At 39.0% G+C, this 18699-nt stretch overlaps 1 protein-coding gene across 6 annotated transcripts in view; it reads right to left on the reverse strand.

Moving 5' to 3' along the window:
- Positions 1 to 1426: 1426 nt before the first annotated feature.
- EFHC2 (EF-hand domain containing 2) overlaps positions 1427 to 18699 on the reverse strand; it is a 90828-nt gene continuing 73555 nt past the window's right edge. For 3 of the 6 annotated variants that reach the window (XM_073358907.1, XM_073358913.1, XM_073358899.1), the window contains 4 exons: positions 14245 to 14442; positions 13433 to 13525; positions 6755 to 6860; positions 1429 to 3268 (listed from right to left, as the gene is read on the reverse strand). In XM_073358907.1, coding sequence (XP_073215008.1) covers positions 3173 to 3268; positions 6755 to 6860; positions 13433 to 13525; positions 14245 to 14442 — 493 coding nt within the window. In that variant the 3' untranslated portion in view covers positions 1429 to 3172. Of the gene's footprint in view, positions 3269 to 6754; positions 6861 to 13432; positions 13526 to 14244; positions 14443 to 18699 lie in introns of all 6 variants that reach the window. The other 3 variants (XM_073358886.1, XM_073358880.1, XM_073358893.1) reach the window with 2 other exon arrangements.

The following is an 18699-nucleotide window of genomic DNA, read 5'->3' on the forward strand; positions in this document are numbered from 1 at the left end:
GCTGTCCACGAGAGCTGGTGTACTGAGCAGGGCATGGAAAAATGTTATGAGGAACATTTCGTGGTAAGTTGATGCTGGTTCATGACGACACTGTTTATGGGTGCCTGTTATACATGGTGACTGTACCAGACACCTTTACTGGAGACACACAGACGTGGATTGAAGGTGTTGGGGGAGACAGCATCTTAGCAATGCATTAGCTGCACCTGGTGGCGGGTAGCCCTGGCTGTCATATGACAAGTTGTTTCGCTGAAGCAGCTTTTTTGAGGAATACGTAGAATTCCCCTTCTGTCAGGTACCGCGGCGCTCGAACCCAGGTTGTGGGCGGGGAGGGGGAAAAGGGGGACGTGTCAAGCAAGAACCTTAGTCTCTGTGCCACGAGCTTACATGAGGAAAGTGCCGCTAACACCTCACCACCACAGACTACTGTCACTGACTCAGCTAGGTCAGGAGACGAGCAGCAGACTGCTGATTGGACACCACCAAGCATAAAGTTTCCCGTTCCTGTCTGACCTTTTGTCTGAGCAACTAGTTGCCAGGTCCACTGCTGACCAGACTCCTGATATCAAGCTCCTGACCCTTGTCCGTTACCATACCTTGGCCCTAGCTCCTGCCTTCTCAGCTGGTTCTGCTCCTGCTTCCTCACCTGAATTCCAGTGACTGACTCCGGCCTGACCCTCGGTCTGAGTTCTGACTCTGATTCTGGCTTACTCCTTTGCATGGCTACCGACTCCACCCTGGCCCTGACGGGTGGTTTGGCTTCTGATGCTGCCCCACTGTGGCCCCTGACACATTCTCAGGTACTGGGTTGAGCTAGTAAGTCAACATTGGGTCCTTTCAAGCTCCAGTCAGCATAGTGGGGTGAGGCAGTACCTCAGTGTGCATCTCTTAGCTACTGTCATGCAGAGCTGGGGTGTCTGTGGACAGAAGATATATTTACGATATGAGGGAGGCTCTTCTCCAGAGACTGTTCATTAAGATCAACGGTAAGGACTGCCTCCCACTTTATGTGATAAGTGCTTTAAAGTTGTGGCCTTATGCCATCTGGAAACATAATGTTATGAAATGGTCTTCATTCAGGCATCTCATTAGCAATGTGAAGAGAGAGAGGAACCTGGTGGCAGGATTAAGGGGTTGAAATAGTCAGGGGGGTTGTATGCTTTATGTTACATTATACAAACAATAAGGCTGGCTGATGATTGGCTGGGGCCTTTTCATTGCCACTTGTGAACAGAAGATCTGGTGAAAATTATTTGTACTATGTAGTTCCACACAACTTTGCCAGGCGCATTGTGAACATGGTGGCAAGGAATGAAAATCCTTACATGAACCTGCTATGCACCATTCCTAGTAGATTTTTCTGTGGTTATCCATGTTGCCTAGTGCATGAGAAAGAAAAGAAGGCACAGACAGAAGCAGGGAGAAAATTCAGTGAGTATTATTAAAAATACACAGAACAGCATTACAAAATAGTCAAAAGACAGAAAGATGGTAGTTCTCAACCTTTCTTTCCAAGAAAAACAAGTCTTGTTACTTATCTACACATAGATCTTGTCAGACATGTGAGAAGGCATTATCAAGTCTAAAATAGCTTAAGGAGTGACTTGATCACAGTTTATAAGTACCTACATAGGGAACAAAAATTTGGTAATAAGGGCTCCTCAATCTATCAGATAAAGGTATAACAGGATCCAATCCCTGGACGCTGAAGTTAGACAAATTCAGACTGGAAATAAGGTACACATTTTTAATGATTTGGAACAATTTACTAAGAGTTGTGGTGGATTTTCCATCACTGGCAATTTTTAAATCAAAATGGAATGTTTTTTCTGTAATATATGCTTTAGTTCAAACAGGAATTAATTCTGGGAAGCTCTGTGGCCTGTAGGACATTGGACTGAATGATCACAATGGCCCCTTTTGGCCTTGGAATCTATGACATTATGGAGTCTAATCTGTGTTTAAAATGTATGACCACAAAACAAATCTGATTTAAATGATCTATTAAACTTCTTTGTAATACAGAATCATAAAATAAGCTAAGTATTTGTCTTTCTAAATTAAGCACTTGTCCTTCTCCTTGAATTGCAATTTGAGATAAAAACCTGTCATCCTCAATCAAAGAATTTAATAATTTCACAAAAGTAACCAGAAAATACTAGTGCAGAGCTGAGAGTCAGGATCTTTTGAGTTCTAATCCCGGTTTTTCTACTGACTCACTATTGCCTTGGGCAAGTCCCTCCACACCTCTGACCCAGCTTCCCCACCCTTCTTAAACTGGAATAATACTTACCAGTTCACAGGGGTGTAGTGATAATGAAGGAATTCCTGTCTAAACATGGCTTTGAACTCGTACAGTGCTATATACGTACAAAGTACTGACAGGAACTCCACTTAATCATCACAATCTTGAACGATAAGCAGGGTATCAATTTGTTTCAGTTGGGAAAGTGCAGTTTTACACTGAGGACACCTGTTCACTAAGACTGGACTAAAACCACCAATTCATTTCACACAGATTCCCCAAATAAGTTTTGACGTCTATCGATTTAGGATGTATGTAAAGCAAAAATCAAGAGCTCAGAGTTTCTGTGTTACACTGCAAGATATTTACTTCTATATTGGTAGGCTGTAATTATCTCTGATACCAGGAAATGTTATGCTGTGCTAGAACCCCTCCATAAACTAACTGGCTTTGACATAAACAACACTTAAGATTCAGCAGGGATACATCAATATAAAACTAAGCAGCATGAAAAAAAATTGAAAAGAATATTAAATTATTGTGCTGATATAGTCTGACTTAATGTTGTCAGTGATAATTTTCGTTTGTTTGCAGATGAGAATGGTTTAGGGTCAGTCACACTTTGCTACATTTGATTCTCACTGTAAGATTTCTGAATATTTGTGCATTCTACATATAAGCAAACATGAAGTTCAGTTTAAAGGATATTTTTAATTGTGCTCATGTACTTACAGTACAGTACTTTGTATTTTGAAAGAATTACAAAAATTCATGAACTATATTTCTACATTGGAGTAAGAAATTTAAATTCAATAAAATCTATATCTGTGATTCTTTTATTTTTTAAGGAAAGTTTACAGTATCTGTCCAGACACGCTTGGTGAAGTTGCAACAGTAATTCAAAAGAAGTGACCTGCATAGACCAGATTATTCTTCAGTGCCAAAAACATCCTCTATTAGGGGTAAATATTTGATCCTTTTCACTGGAAGAGATGGTGGCTGCCCACTCCAGTCATCTTCATACTGAAAGTGATAAACAAGAGGATGAACTTAGAACTCCGTTTTGAAAACAGAAATAACTAGAAATGTCACAAAATAATGTTAAGCAAGTTATTTCATTTCTACATGCAAATCACCTGTGAAAAAAACAGATGTGTAAAGCATATCTTCCTAAAGAATATGGTGGTGTTGATTTTGATCAATGCTACTGAAGGTTTTATTAAAAATATCCCATCATCTCCACTTCTGCACAATTTTTTTTTAAAAATCAAAGACTAGTGTGTACTGTTTTGTTCAGTCACACAACTATACTTCAAAGACATGGAGGTCAGCTAAGAGAACAAGACATTTTGTAGGAATTGTCAGCTTTCAAACGAGTAGACAAAACAAAGAAGAAATGTAAGTTAGAAGATCAAAACTTCAGGACTACATCACTGAGTAAGAATACAAACTGAAATTTTGGTTTGTCAAATATAATCATCTTACACCTAGACAAAATTACTGTCGTGCATATTAAACCACAGCTCGGATAAAGATTCAGCTGAGAAAGTCAAAGAATCAATAAAAGGATTTACATTCCCTTTGGTATCTTCTCTTTCTTCTTTTCTCACTCATTTTTTCATTAAAATGTACTCATCTAAAATAAATTCATTATTATATATTACAGCTAACCATCAAAATAATAAATTGGATAAATAATGCCACCACAGCCAGCCTGGACATAATTTACTAACTTGTTTGTTCATTTACTATAGTGCAGGATATCTCAGTATGTTATAAAAACAGGAGTACTTGTGGCACCTTAGAGACTAACAAATTTATTTGAGCATAAGCTTTTGTGGACTAAAACCCACTTCATCGGATGCATGCAGTGGAAAATACAGTAGGAAGATTTTATATACACAGAGAACATGAAACAATGAGTGTTACCATGCACACTATAATGAGAGTGATCAGGTAAGGTGACCTATTACCAGCAGGAGAGAAAAAAAACCTTTTGTAGTGATAATCAAGTGATTCCCCCCTACTGTTCCTCACAGGTTCTTGTCAACTGCTGGAAATGGCCCATCTTGATTATCACTACAAAAGGGTTTTTTTCCTCTCCTGCTGGTAATAGCTCACCTTACCTGATCACTCTCGTTATAGTGTGTATGGCAACACCCATTGTTTCATGTTCTCTGTGTATATAAAATCTCACTCTATTTTCCACTGAATGCTTCCAATGAAGTGAGCTGTAGCTCACGAAAGCTAATGCTCAAATAAATTGGTTAGTCTCTAAGGTGCCACAAGGACTCCTGTTCTTTTTTGTGGATACAGACTAACTCAGCTAGCACTCTGAAATCAGTATGTTATGTAATTTCCAGCTTTTTTTTTTTTAAACAATGAATGCAGAAGTGATTCTCCTATCTAGTGGATAACTGAATACACCTCTGTGGCTTGGGGCAGGTTTTTTTTGTTCTGTGTTTGTAAAGTGCCTAGCACAATGGAGTCCTGCTCCAGGACTGAGGCTCCAAGGCACTACGGTAATGCAAATAATAAAATAAGAATATAACCAACAACTTCCATCTTTTTGGTCTTGTCTGCAACCTTGCTCCCCTTAAGTCCGTTCACTCTGCTGCCACTAAGATGGTCTTCCTAGCCTGTAGCTCTGTCAGCTCACTTTCTGTAAGCCCCTCCACTGGCTCTACTGCAAACACAAATGTCTTTTCCCGACCCTTTACAGTATAACCCTGCCCAAATTATCCCTGATATTTTATTATATTGATCACAGCCTTTGTTCCACTTAAGATGCCAATCCTAACTGACTTCTTGGTTCACAAGTGCCTTTGTCTTTTCTCCTTTGCTGTCCCATAGACACTGAAGAAATTCCCTGTCAAAATCCATAAAACCAATCCTCCCTCAAATCACCTCTGCCATGACGCCTACAAAACACTGTCATCTGATAACAGTGAGGCAAAGTGGCAAGCTGTGATCACAGCCACTGACTGGCTTATTATGACTACAAACAGCACATTGCCTCTCCTCACTACCACTCAGGTCCTCCATCCCCTCTTCAAGATTCACTTCAGGCACACCACCTACAAGAAATCCATCAGTGCTCAATGACTAGCCTGAGGCAGTTGGGCAGGCAGCCAATACAGCTAGGAGAAAAATATGAAATAAATAACGAGCCAACATATTTGTATATTTTTCTGCCTCTTTCACACACACATCCCCCCCTCACATGGTGCCCATCCTCGTAGTTTTGTAAGTGCTTTGGGTCAGAAACTGCACCTATCTGTTTGCACAGCACCTAGTACAACAGTGCCCTAATCCTGACAAGCATCACTGGATGCTATCACAACATAATCATTGAGTAGTATCTTTGAGTAGAATTCTGAACTCCCTGTTTGAAAAGTGCCCTCATCAAAACCTGGAGCACACACTTTTAAAATCTGAACACATATCCAGTATAATGTGGATGCTGTAAAAATATATACAGGATCTTGCTTAGAGGCATACAAGAAAATTTTTCTGAATTAAGGAATCCAAGAAAATGACACCCAGGAAATCTTAGCAACTCAGCAGCACTGTCCCCTCACTAGCCCCTATAGACAGTTTTATAGGCTCCAGAAGCTTGAGCAAGTAGTGAAGCCAGTATGTTGTCAGGATGAAAACACAGCACTTGTATATCACTGGTGAATATATGCAGCTGCTGAATTTAAAATGCAGTGAACCCTATGCTTCTAAACCAGCAGAAGCAGAGGAGACTAAATGAAACACATTCAATATCAGCAGTCAAGGGCTGGGTCAGAAAAGCAAAGTTATATGTGCGCTAAGATGCTTTGGATTTCTTTGCTGTGACATTTTTAAAAAAAGTCAATTTGACTAGCTTATGCACAATTCTATTTTAAACCATTCTATTCTCACACCAACACAAGACAGCCAGGTCAGATTAATCTTTGCCGTTTGCTGAAATGACATTTTTACTTACTCTAAGTACTAGGCTGAGAGAGACATATTAGTTGATTTCTCCATGCTACTCCCACTACCTACCAAGGAAGTGGTGTATTCTGTGCAAATTTCCACCGAGTTATAGGAAATTGTAGTTACATTTTGCAGAGTCAGTGGAATTTGTAGACTTTCCTGATAATTGTGACTTCTGAACATAAGGTTTGTGTAATAGAAAGTGTGAGCACCTAATAGTCATGCCCTTGTTCACAGGAGAGCACAGCCATTTTCCTTCCTATATTTCCCTAGAAATCCATTAGAGATGTGGCATCCACTGTGCACAAAAGAGCTACAGAGTTCCCCTGCTTTACACTGGTTCTCTGCTTCACCCAATACCTCACCACAGAAACAAACTGCTCAAAAAACCTGGGCAAGATCCATAAAGATCAAGTCCCAGATATTCTTTGTTGGATAAATCAATGGTGTTAATATGTTTTGACTTAATGACAGCAGCGGCAGCATGAAAGGAGCTTTCAAGTTTTGTGCACTGCTTTTTTATTTTAAACGTCTTAACTTTACCTTTATAGGAACCTTTATTGTCTGGAAAGTCGGAACTGGATTCTCTCTCCAATTCAGCCCATTGACAAACTTCTTATAATCTACTTGTTCCTTGCCATCTTCAAACCTAAAAGCAGAATATTTATATATATTTTGATTCAATTGTTACCTATTTTAATATACTTTGTCATATTTTACATCACACAACAAATTGCATATTTGATCATTAATTTAAAAAATATAGAAAATGGACAACTGGCTAAGGAGAAGACTCTGCAGAATATGTTTCTCTATTGTTCTATATATTACACTTCATATAAAACTTTACTCTTCATTATTGTCTGTCACATAAGACTTTTCATGGTCTTTAAAGTGTATGAGAGTTCAACTCATTTCAATTTTTTAAACATTACTATTAACCAATTTTTCTTCAATAAACGAAGGTTATGATCAGTGGCAGCCTTATAGTTTTGGGATAAGGAGTGAAAATGTTCTTGGAGGCACCCTGTAAAATCCTGTCTTTATGTCTAGAAGAGAACCTGCTGGTGCTATAGACACACAAAAATACAGCTGATCTGGTTTATTTTGCTACTTTGATTTATAATCCTTTCATAAAAATAAGCACCCATCCAAAATGCCCTGGGCACCCATTTTGTGATCACCAGTGCTGAGTATAGCAGGACAAATGCTTGCTTTCTTAATCAAAAAGTAGGAAGTATGTGCCATAAAAGTTGACTGGCATTAACCTTTGATTGCACATATTATTTTAATACGATCTATGGTGCACACACATTGAATTTCATAAGACTTACGACATGTGATTTGTTTTTATTACCAACCTGTAGTATTGCTTTAACCTTCTGAAGAAAAAGTTAGAGTACTACATTATGTTGACATCCTAAAACTTCATTGATTAGACCCTTTGAAGTTGTATGTTCTCAGTATAGGTTAGCCTTTTGCTGGTTTGTGGAAAGTCAAGATATAATCCACAGCACAGACTCAGAGTTCTACAGGTTAACCGAGCAGTTTTTTTATATACAGGAAAAGTGAAAGAATTTAATTACTTAAACCTATACTGGACCACTTTCATCTAAGACTGTATAGGTGCAATCCAGTGACTCCCACTGACTTCCACAAGCATTGGATTGGGGCCAAAGTCCTTTGATCTGACTGTGAAAGCACCCTGATCAGCTAGGAATGCCATCTCTGAACTAGTACCCTTAACTAGAGTGAAAATTTTCAAGCCTGGGTGATGAAAATTAGGCTCCTAAATCCATATTTAGGCAGCTATGTAAAAGTGGCTTGAAAATATTCCAAATTCATACTGGTATATAGTAGGTGGCTACAAAGCCCTTGACTCGCATGGACTGCACCTGCTTACACAAGTGAATTTGAATAAGGAGATGCCCTATTTCTGAGTTATGAGTTTGGAGTCAAAGGTACTAGATGGACTGGAAAGAGATGCCCTACATTTGAATGATCAGAGTTAATATGAGTAGATACTATAATGCTTTTCAGTAATAAAGGAAGTTAGATTTGCCTCTTCCAAAAGGAGACAACTAAGATCATGTGACACCTTGTCCCCCTTTAGTTTAGCTCTAGATCATCATCAAAGCATTTGAGGTTAGAATATGGTTTAAGAATCATTCCTCCCCACAACACTTGGAGAACAATTTTCTTCTTTCTTTGGCAGAAGACAGATAGCTCTTGTTTGTGGCCTCTGCAGAATGTGTTCGCCTTGGAATACCCCAACGTGTAGAAGCCTGCTTTATCAATTTATAAGAATGTAGTGCTGAATGACTCAACCTTTTTACAAATGTTTTTTTTTCCAGCCAGGAAAGTTGCAACCCAAGTGTTCTTTTTCTAGATAGCAATATTTACAGAACTTAAGTTCCTTTGTTTTGAAAAACACTTTATTAAAATGTTAATCTGATAGCCGTGGAAAGGGCTATGTCACTTTGACTTAACGGAATATTTGTTGAGTATGGCTGTGCTGCTACTTCAGTTTGTTTGATAGCTTCTGTATTTTCTGGGTATGAATAAGTGTTTAAGCTGGTTACAGGGAAAGATTAAAGGACTAACACAAGCTGGTTTGTACAACTGGTCAGTCTGAGCTGAGTAATGTTGGTGGCTAACCTGTGGTAAATATACTGATTAGCATGTACCTAACAAATGTATACCACACTACCTGTCTGTCATAGGGAACAGAAAAACCAAAAAAATGTTTGTAAAAAGTTAAGTTCTAAATATTGGTACCTGCGAGTTCCTTAAGGCCACAGTAGAGACAGGTGTGTCTAAGGTGCCAAACACACTGGGCTGGAGAGAGAGTATAGCAGGATGATTTAATTGGGGATTGGTCCTGCTTTGAGCAGGGGGTTGGACTAGATGACCTCCTGAGGTCCCTTCCAACCCTGATATTCTATGATTCTATGATGACCAGGGGAGCCTTTTGAGTCCTGCTGTCTGCCTCAAGATCTTTTTTGGTGTGGATGGGAAATTATGCCTACCCTCCTGGAGGGAGCATAGCACCCCCAAAATGTACAGAGTTTTGAGGATAGGTTCCTGGGTAAAAGTCACCAGGGCTCACGCACCAAGAGATAGCAAAAAAACAGAGAGGTCCTGGACTGTTGTGGGAGGGAAGTTCTAGGGACAGAATTATTCTGGCCCAAATCTCATTGCTCTGGCCCTTCTGAGGATCAAAGATGCCTGTTTGTCTTCTCCCTCTTTCTGTTAAGCCTGGGGAGGTGGGGTGCTCAGAGGAATGTGTGACCCTCGGGGTGGTACCATGTAAAAAGAAATTAACAGTTTTGCATTGTTCAAATTAAAATTGAAGCAAACCGTAACGGTTTCGTCGTGTGTTGGCTCATACACATGTGGAAACTTGGGGGCTATACAATGGAGCTAAAAAACAGCCAGCAAACAGCGGCAACCTGAAGGTGCTGCATTTTCCACAGCTCTACTCAAAATGCATCTAGTTTGCATAAAGTTAATCTTTGATGCATGCACTCTTCTACTGAATGTTCATCACTGCATCCCATATAGGGGTTACAGTAAATTTTGGAGTTACAGTGTGTGGGCCTCCTGGCACAAGGAGCAACCACTTGGGATATTAGGTTCCAGAGGCACACCCGCTCCAGCCCTCCCCAGCTTGGCAGCTGCCCCCACAGGCTTTCCTGAGTCACAGCTGCCAAGCCTCCATCTGCCCTAGAAGCCCACCACAACCACCTCACAGCAGCAGGGCTGAGAGAAACCACCCCGATGTGTCCTCCACAGCGATTATTTAGCATAAAATTTACCATTTTTTTAAAGCCACAAGATGCGTGCAGTATGGACAAACTAACTCATGAAGATAGCTCAGAGGTTTGAGCATTGGCCTGCTAAACCCAGGGTTGTGAGTTCACTCCTTGAGGGGACCATTTAAGGATCTGGGGCAAAAATTGGGGATTGGTCCTGCTTTGAGCAGGGGGTTGGACTAGATGACCTCCTGAGGTCCGTTCCAACCCTGACAGTCTATGATTCTATGATCTTATATTTGAAACCTTTGTCGTACATTCCCTCTCCCTGCTTCCTTTCCTCCATTTTATCTTTCCTCATTCACCATGTCCCTATTTAGTTTGTAAGCCCTTTTAAATTGTCTATTAGTGCACTGTTAGGTGCACAGTGAATAAATAAAAATAGGATCAAAAGAAAATACCAATTATTTCAAAATGCAAAATTTTATTTTTCAAGCATTTTAATTGTGCTTGTGTATTAAACAAGCTCATTGTTCCTTGTATGTTTGCATAAACTTAAAGAAATGCTATAATAAATGTTGCATTTTACTGGTAGAAACAAATAGGAAGCCTCTGCATATCTTAATACATCATGGTAAAAAATCTGCACCTGCTCTGTAATTTTAAAAAATATATTTATACCAGTGAGACACTAAGAATTGCCTTAGTACTTTCAATGCACTGTAACTTGACATTATTGGCCAGGATTCTCTCTTCACTTGCTTAGATTGGGATGCTCCTTGGAACAGAAATCATGGGTGAAATCTTGGGCTCACTGAAGCCAATAGCAAAACTCCTATTTACTTCAATGTGGCCTAAATCCTTACTCTGTTTGATAAGAGCCACCGACACCTGCGGCATTATATACAAATGTTAAATAATAGATATTTATGGGTATTACTTTTTGAATAGAAAATTAAAAGTTAACAATAAGTTATTTAGAAAAAAACTGCAAGCTGTAGGATATATACCCCCAGCTAATGCAGTAGCTAAAGTTGCCTGTGTTGTGGGATTTGCCTTATTTTCCTCCTTAATACATTTAATAAATTCAGAAATGTTCATTAGAAATACCCAGGGAAATAAAAATCAAATTTTTCCTCATCCATAAAAACAGGTGAAGGGACATCAGTGATAAGCGACACTGCTTTAGATTAAACAGTGGACTTTCCAGAAGTGAAACTGGCTTATCAGCAGCAATGCTACTATGTTAGATGTTTCATGGCTGTTCAACCTTCATGATAAATGGGGGGATGGAGGGACAAGATACTAAATATCCTTCAAACACTCCTATTACCTGCAAGGTAGAGTCTGAGGCCTCCCAATAAAATGGAAATTAATTCCAATTAAATCCGTTACAGGAAACATTTTCCTGACCACAAACCCAAATAAACAAAAGTCACTATTAAATACACATCCTTACTTAAGTGGTATCAACTACACAAGCCTTTGTTTAAGAATTTAAATACTTTCCTCTTATCTGTAATGTAAGGACTCGCTGTACACACTGACATCTTTCAATGCAACGAATCTTTATCTTATCACTCAAATTACTCGCAGTCCTTTATCATATAAAGCAACTTTTGGAACAAAGTGATCTTGCAATAGATATTAAGCATCCTCCTTGTCCTCTAAGATTGCATATTATTTTAATAATAATTTTAAATGAAAGGGGTTTGGTGGATTTTTGGTTCTGAAGTGACTCCATTCAGCCCTCCCTTACAAGAGAGGCTGTCAACTTTCAAAAGCTTTCCCTCATGCCAAACAAGACACATTTATTTTTGAAGCCTATGATGTATCAGGTCTGCCAGGTCTTCTTCGGTGTTAGTTAGTAAATAAAGGAAAACTCCACTTCATTCCTCCTCTAGTTGCATCTATTCAATCACAGTCTTTGAGACTATGAGAATTCTAACTCTAAATGCCAATTGTCCCGATGCACTTTTTCTGCTGGACAGCTTTGTGGGAGTTCTAAAAAAATGAATTTTATACGTCTTTTGACCAATGCTTGTGACCCAACCATCAGAAGTGATGAATGGCCAGCAATTTGTAGAAGGCATCCATCTGGCTACCACAGGAAACTCCTCTGAATGCTTTTGGTGCATAGACAAACTGGGCTTAAAAACAATGGTGCCTTAGGTTTCTTAAGGCAGACTTGCAGGTAAAGAGTGACTTTAAAAGATTTCTCCCCAAGCAGTGTCCTGTGAGCTTGGTGAAGTGTAGAGGGCTAGATTTGGGCATTAAGGATTTAAAGGTGGTCAAACTTTCCCTCACCTTCCTGTTTGAACAGAATCCTGTCATTCAATAGTAAATCCCTGAAGCATATATTGAACTTCCGCTAAAAGCTAGAAGCTTGCATGCATGAAAGCATCTATTCCTGACAAGAAATAAGACCTCCTCCTGCTTTTGACATGATGTTAAGAGGTCTCCATATTCTCAAAATAATTTTCTTAATGATTTCTAGTAGGGGAAAAAAAAGAGACCAAAGACTATATTCTAAAACTCAGACTAGACTGTTGGCCAGTTGGCTTAGCCCTGCTTCAAAGATGGGGCCTGGACTTGATAACTTCTCGAGGTCCCTTCCAGCCCAACATTTCTATGATTCTGTGGAGGCCTAGCAATCTGCGATGAGTGTTCAGATCACCAACTGGTAAACCTGTTTTTATTGTGAACTCTGCCCTCTAGAGTCTTGACACAAGGGCACTGAACATTTGTGCTTTTCTGTTCTTGTTCTGATCAGTGTAGCTGATCAAGAATTCTACTTCAAAGAATATATGTACAACCAAATTAACACTCCAAGAAAAAATACTGAAACTATTATGTAAATTCTGCTTTTGCCAATAATTTCTCTCCCTTTTCTAAAAAACTTAAAACATATATTTCAGGTAAGAACAACACCAAGAGTAATATAGAAATAACAAAGAAGGACTGTTGTATATATAGTGATACCATCTATTTGATTCATGAACTTTTCAACGTTATTCATCATGGCATCTTTCTCAGATAATATATATTGTACCTTCTTGAGATACTATGTTTTTTCCCCGAACCAATACACCGAGAAAGTGAATGTAAAAATGGGAATTCTCCACCCATTTATCCCAAGACAGTAAATATTAGTGGTTAATTCCTGTAAGCTTATTCAATCATAGTATTCATACATAGCCTAGGTGATTTTTTCTGCCAACCAAAAATGACAAAAATGCTGCAATTCTCTTCCTTGTTAATTGCAAATGTTTACCAGTATGAAGACTCAAAGAAATGCATGGAAAGAATCAGCACAATAGCACATACACAATTCTGTGAACTGCTGAAATTCTTAGGAAATATTTCTACAATTTATGTTGAATACTCACCTGCCATTAAACATACATTACATTACAGTGCAAGTGACTTGTACTCACACACTGCACTTTATCTGTCTATGACTTACATGGTCAGTAAAGCGTGCAGAAGATCATCAGCCAATGGCAATCTGAAGGACTTGCAAATAGTCCTGCATTTCTCATGGGGCAGCAACCCACATCTGCACAAATATAAAATGAAATGAAAAAATGTCCTTCATGTTGTCTATCTTCACAGGTTTAACAATATGGAAGCAAAATGTATATTTCGAATGCATGTTTTTGTGAGTAAGGAAATAATATAAAACTTGTTGAAAATCTAAGGGTAAAAGTGAAAATCACATTTCACAAAACTTCACTTTTGCATAATAGGAAAAACATCAACACATTTGTAAGCCCTCTTCCCCCAAAGTATTTAAGACACATGTATACTACAAGTGGAAGGTATACGTTTACAGATTTCTAATTCTAAATCTATGATCCACAAAACCCGAAGGACAAACAATTTATCTAAGTGATTATTTTGAAATGACTAAAAATCCCAGGTTTTTTATTTTTGATAAATGTCTATTTTTCCTCCAAGATTTTTTTAAAAAAAGTGTTTCTATGGTGACAGGGCCAGGAACATAACTATTTCACAGGCTACTCAATACATTTGAAATGATGGAGACTCCATCAGCAAATCAGAAAGGAAAAAAAAGAGGACAGAGAAGCAGTCTAGTTCTCATCCATCCTCACGTGGCTCCTACCAGAAACCAAATCCTTTGAATGTATTCATATGATATGCTAGGCAAGAGAGAGACAGAACCTGGGTCTCCAAATAGAGTTTTATCAAATTGTGAACCACCTTTAAAAAAAAAAGGAGTCAATTATTAGCTTGCATTAAATACAGAAACCTTACTTTTCACGGTCATTGTATACAAAGGTAGCAGACAGTTGTCCGAAATACTCAAAGCTATTTTTCTTTAGCTGTTCTTGAGCCACTGCAAGAAGGAAGTTGATGTCCATTTCAAACTCATTTTGCACGCTGTAATAACGTCCAATAGTCATAATTTCATGTTCTGACAATTTTCCACCAGTGATATTCACCATCAAATTTCTGTTAGCAAGAAACAAATAAATTAAATAGACAAAAATAAGCAAAACAGTCAATTTAAAGCAGAGTATTTAATGTAATTAAGAGTTCTGTGAAATTAGGTGATGAACTATGCTCAACTTGTGGTGCTGATATTAAGTCCATATAGTTTAACATGAACTCAAAACTACTCAAGAAACTGTTTTAGAAATTACCTAAATTGTAACTCTTTAGGGAAGAGACCATTTCTTCCTACCGATCTGTAAAATACCTCACACAATGCTGGTCCTATACAAATCTTTGTAATCTTTGAAGTACCTTTCCACAGCAATGTCCTATTGGAGTCATACTGAAGACAGTATTTATTGTATGATTGTCTATGTCCAACTACTGTATGTGATCTTATTTCATCTTCCACCCTACTTGATCAGATATTTGTAGACTATGAGCTAGCAATGCAACTGCACTTATGTCACGTACACAGAAAATACAGAAAATAGGGAAACAGGCGAGGATAGTGCCAAAAGGACAGAGTGATAGAGCTAGGCATGCAAATGGGGGAGAGGTGTGAAGTTCCACTCCCCAGCACAGAGGAAGTGCTGTGAAAGCTGGCCCCACCCCAGAAGCTCTGATTGGCAGACAGATGAAAAAACAAGGAGCTGGGCAGAGACATGTCAGGAGTATGGTGCATGGCTAAACCTTGCACAATTCTCTGATAATGTAGCCCTTAATAGTCAACAATTAATTCATAACACAAATACATACTGCCCCCCTCCCACACACACACAACTCTACCACAAATTTAACGGTTGTTTTATTTGTTTCGTTTAAATGATTTGCTTTTTGGGGAGCCCTGCCCAAATAAAGGTGTCAATCCAGGGCCTATGAAGTCTAAATTCTCAGAGCTATCCACTGAAGGATACTGAATACAATGTACTCTCTGCTTTGATTCAGCTGGTTCACTGTGAGCTGGACTTGTACTACGTAACACAGAAAGACTCTTTATTTACAATGACTGGAGATGAATATCAGGAGAGGACAAGGTATACAGAGCTCCAGATAAATCTTATTTCCAGACACAGGCAAACTGAGCATTTGTATTTGAATTGAATGCCCACCATGAAATTCAACACTATACCAAAGCTTGGTCCCTCCCTTGTTATTATGTGTTTTATGGTAATACTCAGAGGCCCCAATCAAAATTGAAGCCTTTTGTGCTGGGCACTATACTACCACCGTAGAGGACTATCCCTACCCCAAACGGCTTACGACTAAGACTCGGATCCTTCAATGATTTAAGCATATGCATAACCTTACACATATGAGTAGTCACTTTGACTTCAGTGAGTCTATTCACATGCACAACTTAACATCCATACTTAAATCTTTGCAGGATTAGGATCTAAATAAGTCCCTCCATATGTTTTCTCAACTCAGACAATGACAATCAAAGCACCAAAGATTTCCCCAGATGACATTATTTTCTCTTTTGGAATTTAAGGGACTTTCTAGGGTTACTATAATCTGAACAGTGCTGAAGACCCAAAATTCCAACTCAGAATTTTATTGACTTCTTCTGCCAGGAAACAATGTCAAGTAACCTGAATCTTCCCTGTACAGTATAGTTGTAGTTGTGTGGGTCCCAGGAAATTAGAGAGACAAGGTAGGTGAAGTAGGATCTTTTATTAGATCAGCTTCTATTGGTGAGAGGAACAAGCTTTCAAGCCACACGGAGCTGTGCGTGGCTCGAAAGCTTGTCTCTCCCACCAAACAGAAGTTGGTCCAATAAAAGATGTTACCTCAGCCACTTTGTCTCATGAATTTTCCCTGTAACTTAGTTTTCTTTTCTTTTAATTTTTTTATTCTATAAGAATGAAGCAGGTTGAGATTAGGAGGATCGGAGAAGAAATTATAATTAACTGCTCAAGAAAACTGTTTCATAAGATGGATGAAAGAGAAGCATCTTCATTAAGAATCCATGTGATTCTGCTTTGTCTCTCACAGCGAATGGCCCTGCATATCACCTTCTGAAAACCAGAGGTCAGGACAGGACTGAGACAGGGTGTTTAATTTTCCAGACTGCTCTTTGCTCTCTTTAACAAAGCTTCTCAATAGCATGACCAATACCTCTGCAGATACTTTCTGTATATTCCATTTATTTATTTCCTGTTTTCTATTCTGTATGATTTGGGGTTTGTAAACAAAATAAATAAATGCTATAATTAGAATTCTGCTTCACTGCATCACATCTAAGGGTGTATCTTCTCAGTGTAGCTTGAGGAAAAGTACACAAGAGAGGATCTGTGCATTATGGAGAAAGCTATTTTGACTCATTAACTAGGCAGACAGGAGTATATTTGAACTGTAAACTTCAGAGCACAGTAAAATTCTTGTCTCATTCTAAGACAAGCCAGGAAGACTGTAGTACTGGAGCATAAACTTAAGTGTCCCTTACAGCTTCAGACTGTCATGCAGGTGTGTGCATGTACTAAAAATATGCATTTTGTAAAGGCCTCTAATTGTGAAATGCTGTGAAAGATTAAAAGCAATAGTAACATATGAGAGAAAAATAAAATAAAAAACATATGTTCCCTCAAAAAAATTGACTTTTTATAGAAGCAGAGAGGTTTTCTGTTTGCTTTGGCATAAAAATATTTTCCCTCCGAATGATGGATATATTTCCAGGCAGTTCTATAGTAATGCATATATTGCAAAATGGAACAAGACGACTGGTTAAGATAGTTCAAATCTGTGGATACTCCCCGGTCAGAATTGGTGGGATTCCACTCCCACAAGGGGGTTCAGAAGGCCAGCAGTTGCAGGTGATGGGCACACCTTATGAGGTACAGCTCATCCCCACAGGAGCCCTCTGCACCTCAGCACACAGGAGGTATGAAGAGGTAGGCCTGAGGTGAACCATGTAAGAGAGGCGGCTAGAAGATCCACTGCTTTGTGCGTCCTCCCCTCCTCTCACATTTGTGGAGAAGGATACTGAAGCCTCGCTGCTTAAAGAAGGGCCACGGAGTGGCTCCACAGCCTTGGGGAGAGAGTGCATCTCATCCCGCGCCCCTCTCACACTGCCCTGCGCTTAGCACTCAGGCGGTTCACAGCGGCGCAGAATTCGGGCTTCAAAGACTACACAGTAAGCTTAAATGTAACAAAAGCTACACACCTCCCAAAATAAAAACCTTTTCCCACTAGACGTAAGTGCAGTCAGTCCTTCTAAAATCTGCCCCTCCAGTTTGGTAATACAAGTGCTAGAGACTTTGACACATTACCAATGCATGGCAGAGAACAACAAAATATTTCAGACCATTAGTGCAGAATTGGGACCAAAGCAAATATTTAATGATCAAGTTATTTGGTTTTTAAACAGATTACTGGGCATATGCAATAAACTGCTTACTCAAATAGTATGGTTTTTCAACATATACATCATCAACTAGGTTTTTTGCCCTTTCTTACTGTAGTAGTAAGACTAACCATCTCAATGCATTTAATGGTCTAATATCTTGACTTTGATCATGGACTGACACCTATTTGATCTCAGTAAAACTTCTAACACTGATCCCTGAGTACCTCGAGCAAAAAGAAGGTGCCAGTGGCACTGACTTCTCCTGGTATGACTCTTACCTCTCTAGATACCCATTTTTCATTACTGAAGATGGGTTTTCTTTCTTTCGCTGATACTTCTACTATGAAGTGTTACAAAGACCTGTCTTTGGCCCTTTTCTTCTCACCTATATATCTTCTAATATATTTCATCAGTAGTTTCTATCTGAGCTAACATTTCCCTATGGATGACATCCCATGGTACATCTCTTTATTTCCCATTTACCCACCCAACTTACCTCTGAAGTTCCTGATTATATCATCATATACTACTACTCAAAGTTTCAAAAACTGAAGTCCTAAGTAAAACAATCTTCCCTGTCCCACAGCTTTGACTTTACTACCACTCTCTTTAGCTCAGACCCCTTCTTTACCCCCAAAGCCAGAAATCTTGAAGCCAGCCTTGATCCTGAATTTAATTTCCCTTTCCATATATAACTTGCCTATAAATTCGTTCATTACCACCTATGGATCATTGCCAGAATCCAGACTTCCATTAATCCAGCCTCTGCTCAAATACTTATGCACGCTTTAATCACTGCCTGAGTGAACTACTACATTCCCCTCTTTTAAGATCTTCCCAGTTTGTTTCCTATACTTCAAGGGGCCTGGATTCAGTGACCAGGCTATCATCTTGCTCAAAGAATCAGGACTGAATTAACCCCATTC

The sequence above is a fragment of the Lepidochelys kempii genome, chromosome 1 (assembly GCF_965140265.1).
Source record: "Lepidochelys kempii isolate rLepKem1 chromosome 1, rLepKem1.hap2, whole genome shotgun sequence".
Classification (NCBI taxonomy): domain Eukaryota; kingdom Metazoa; phylum Chordata; order Testudines; family Cheloniidae; genus Lepidochelys; species Lepidochelys kempii.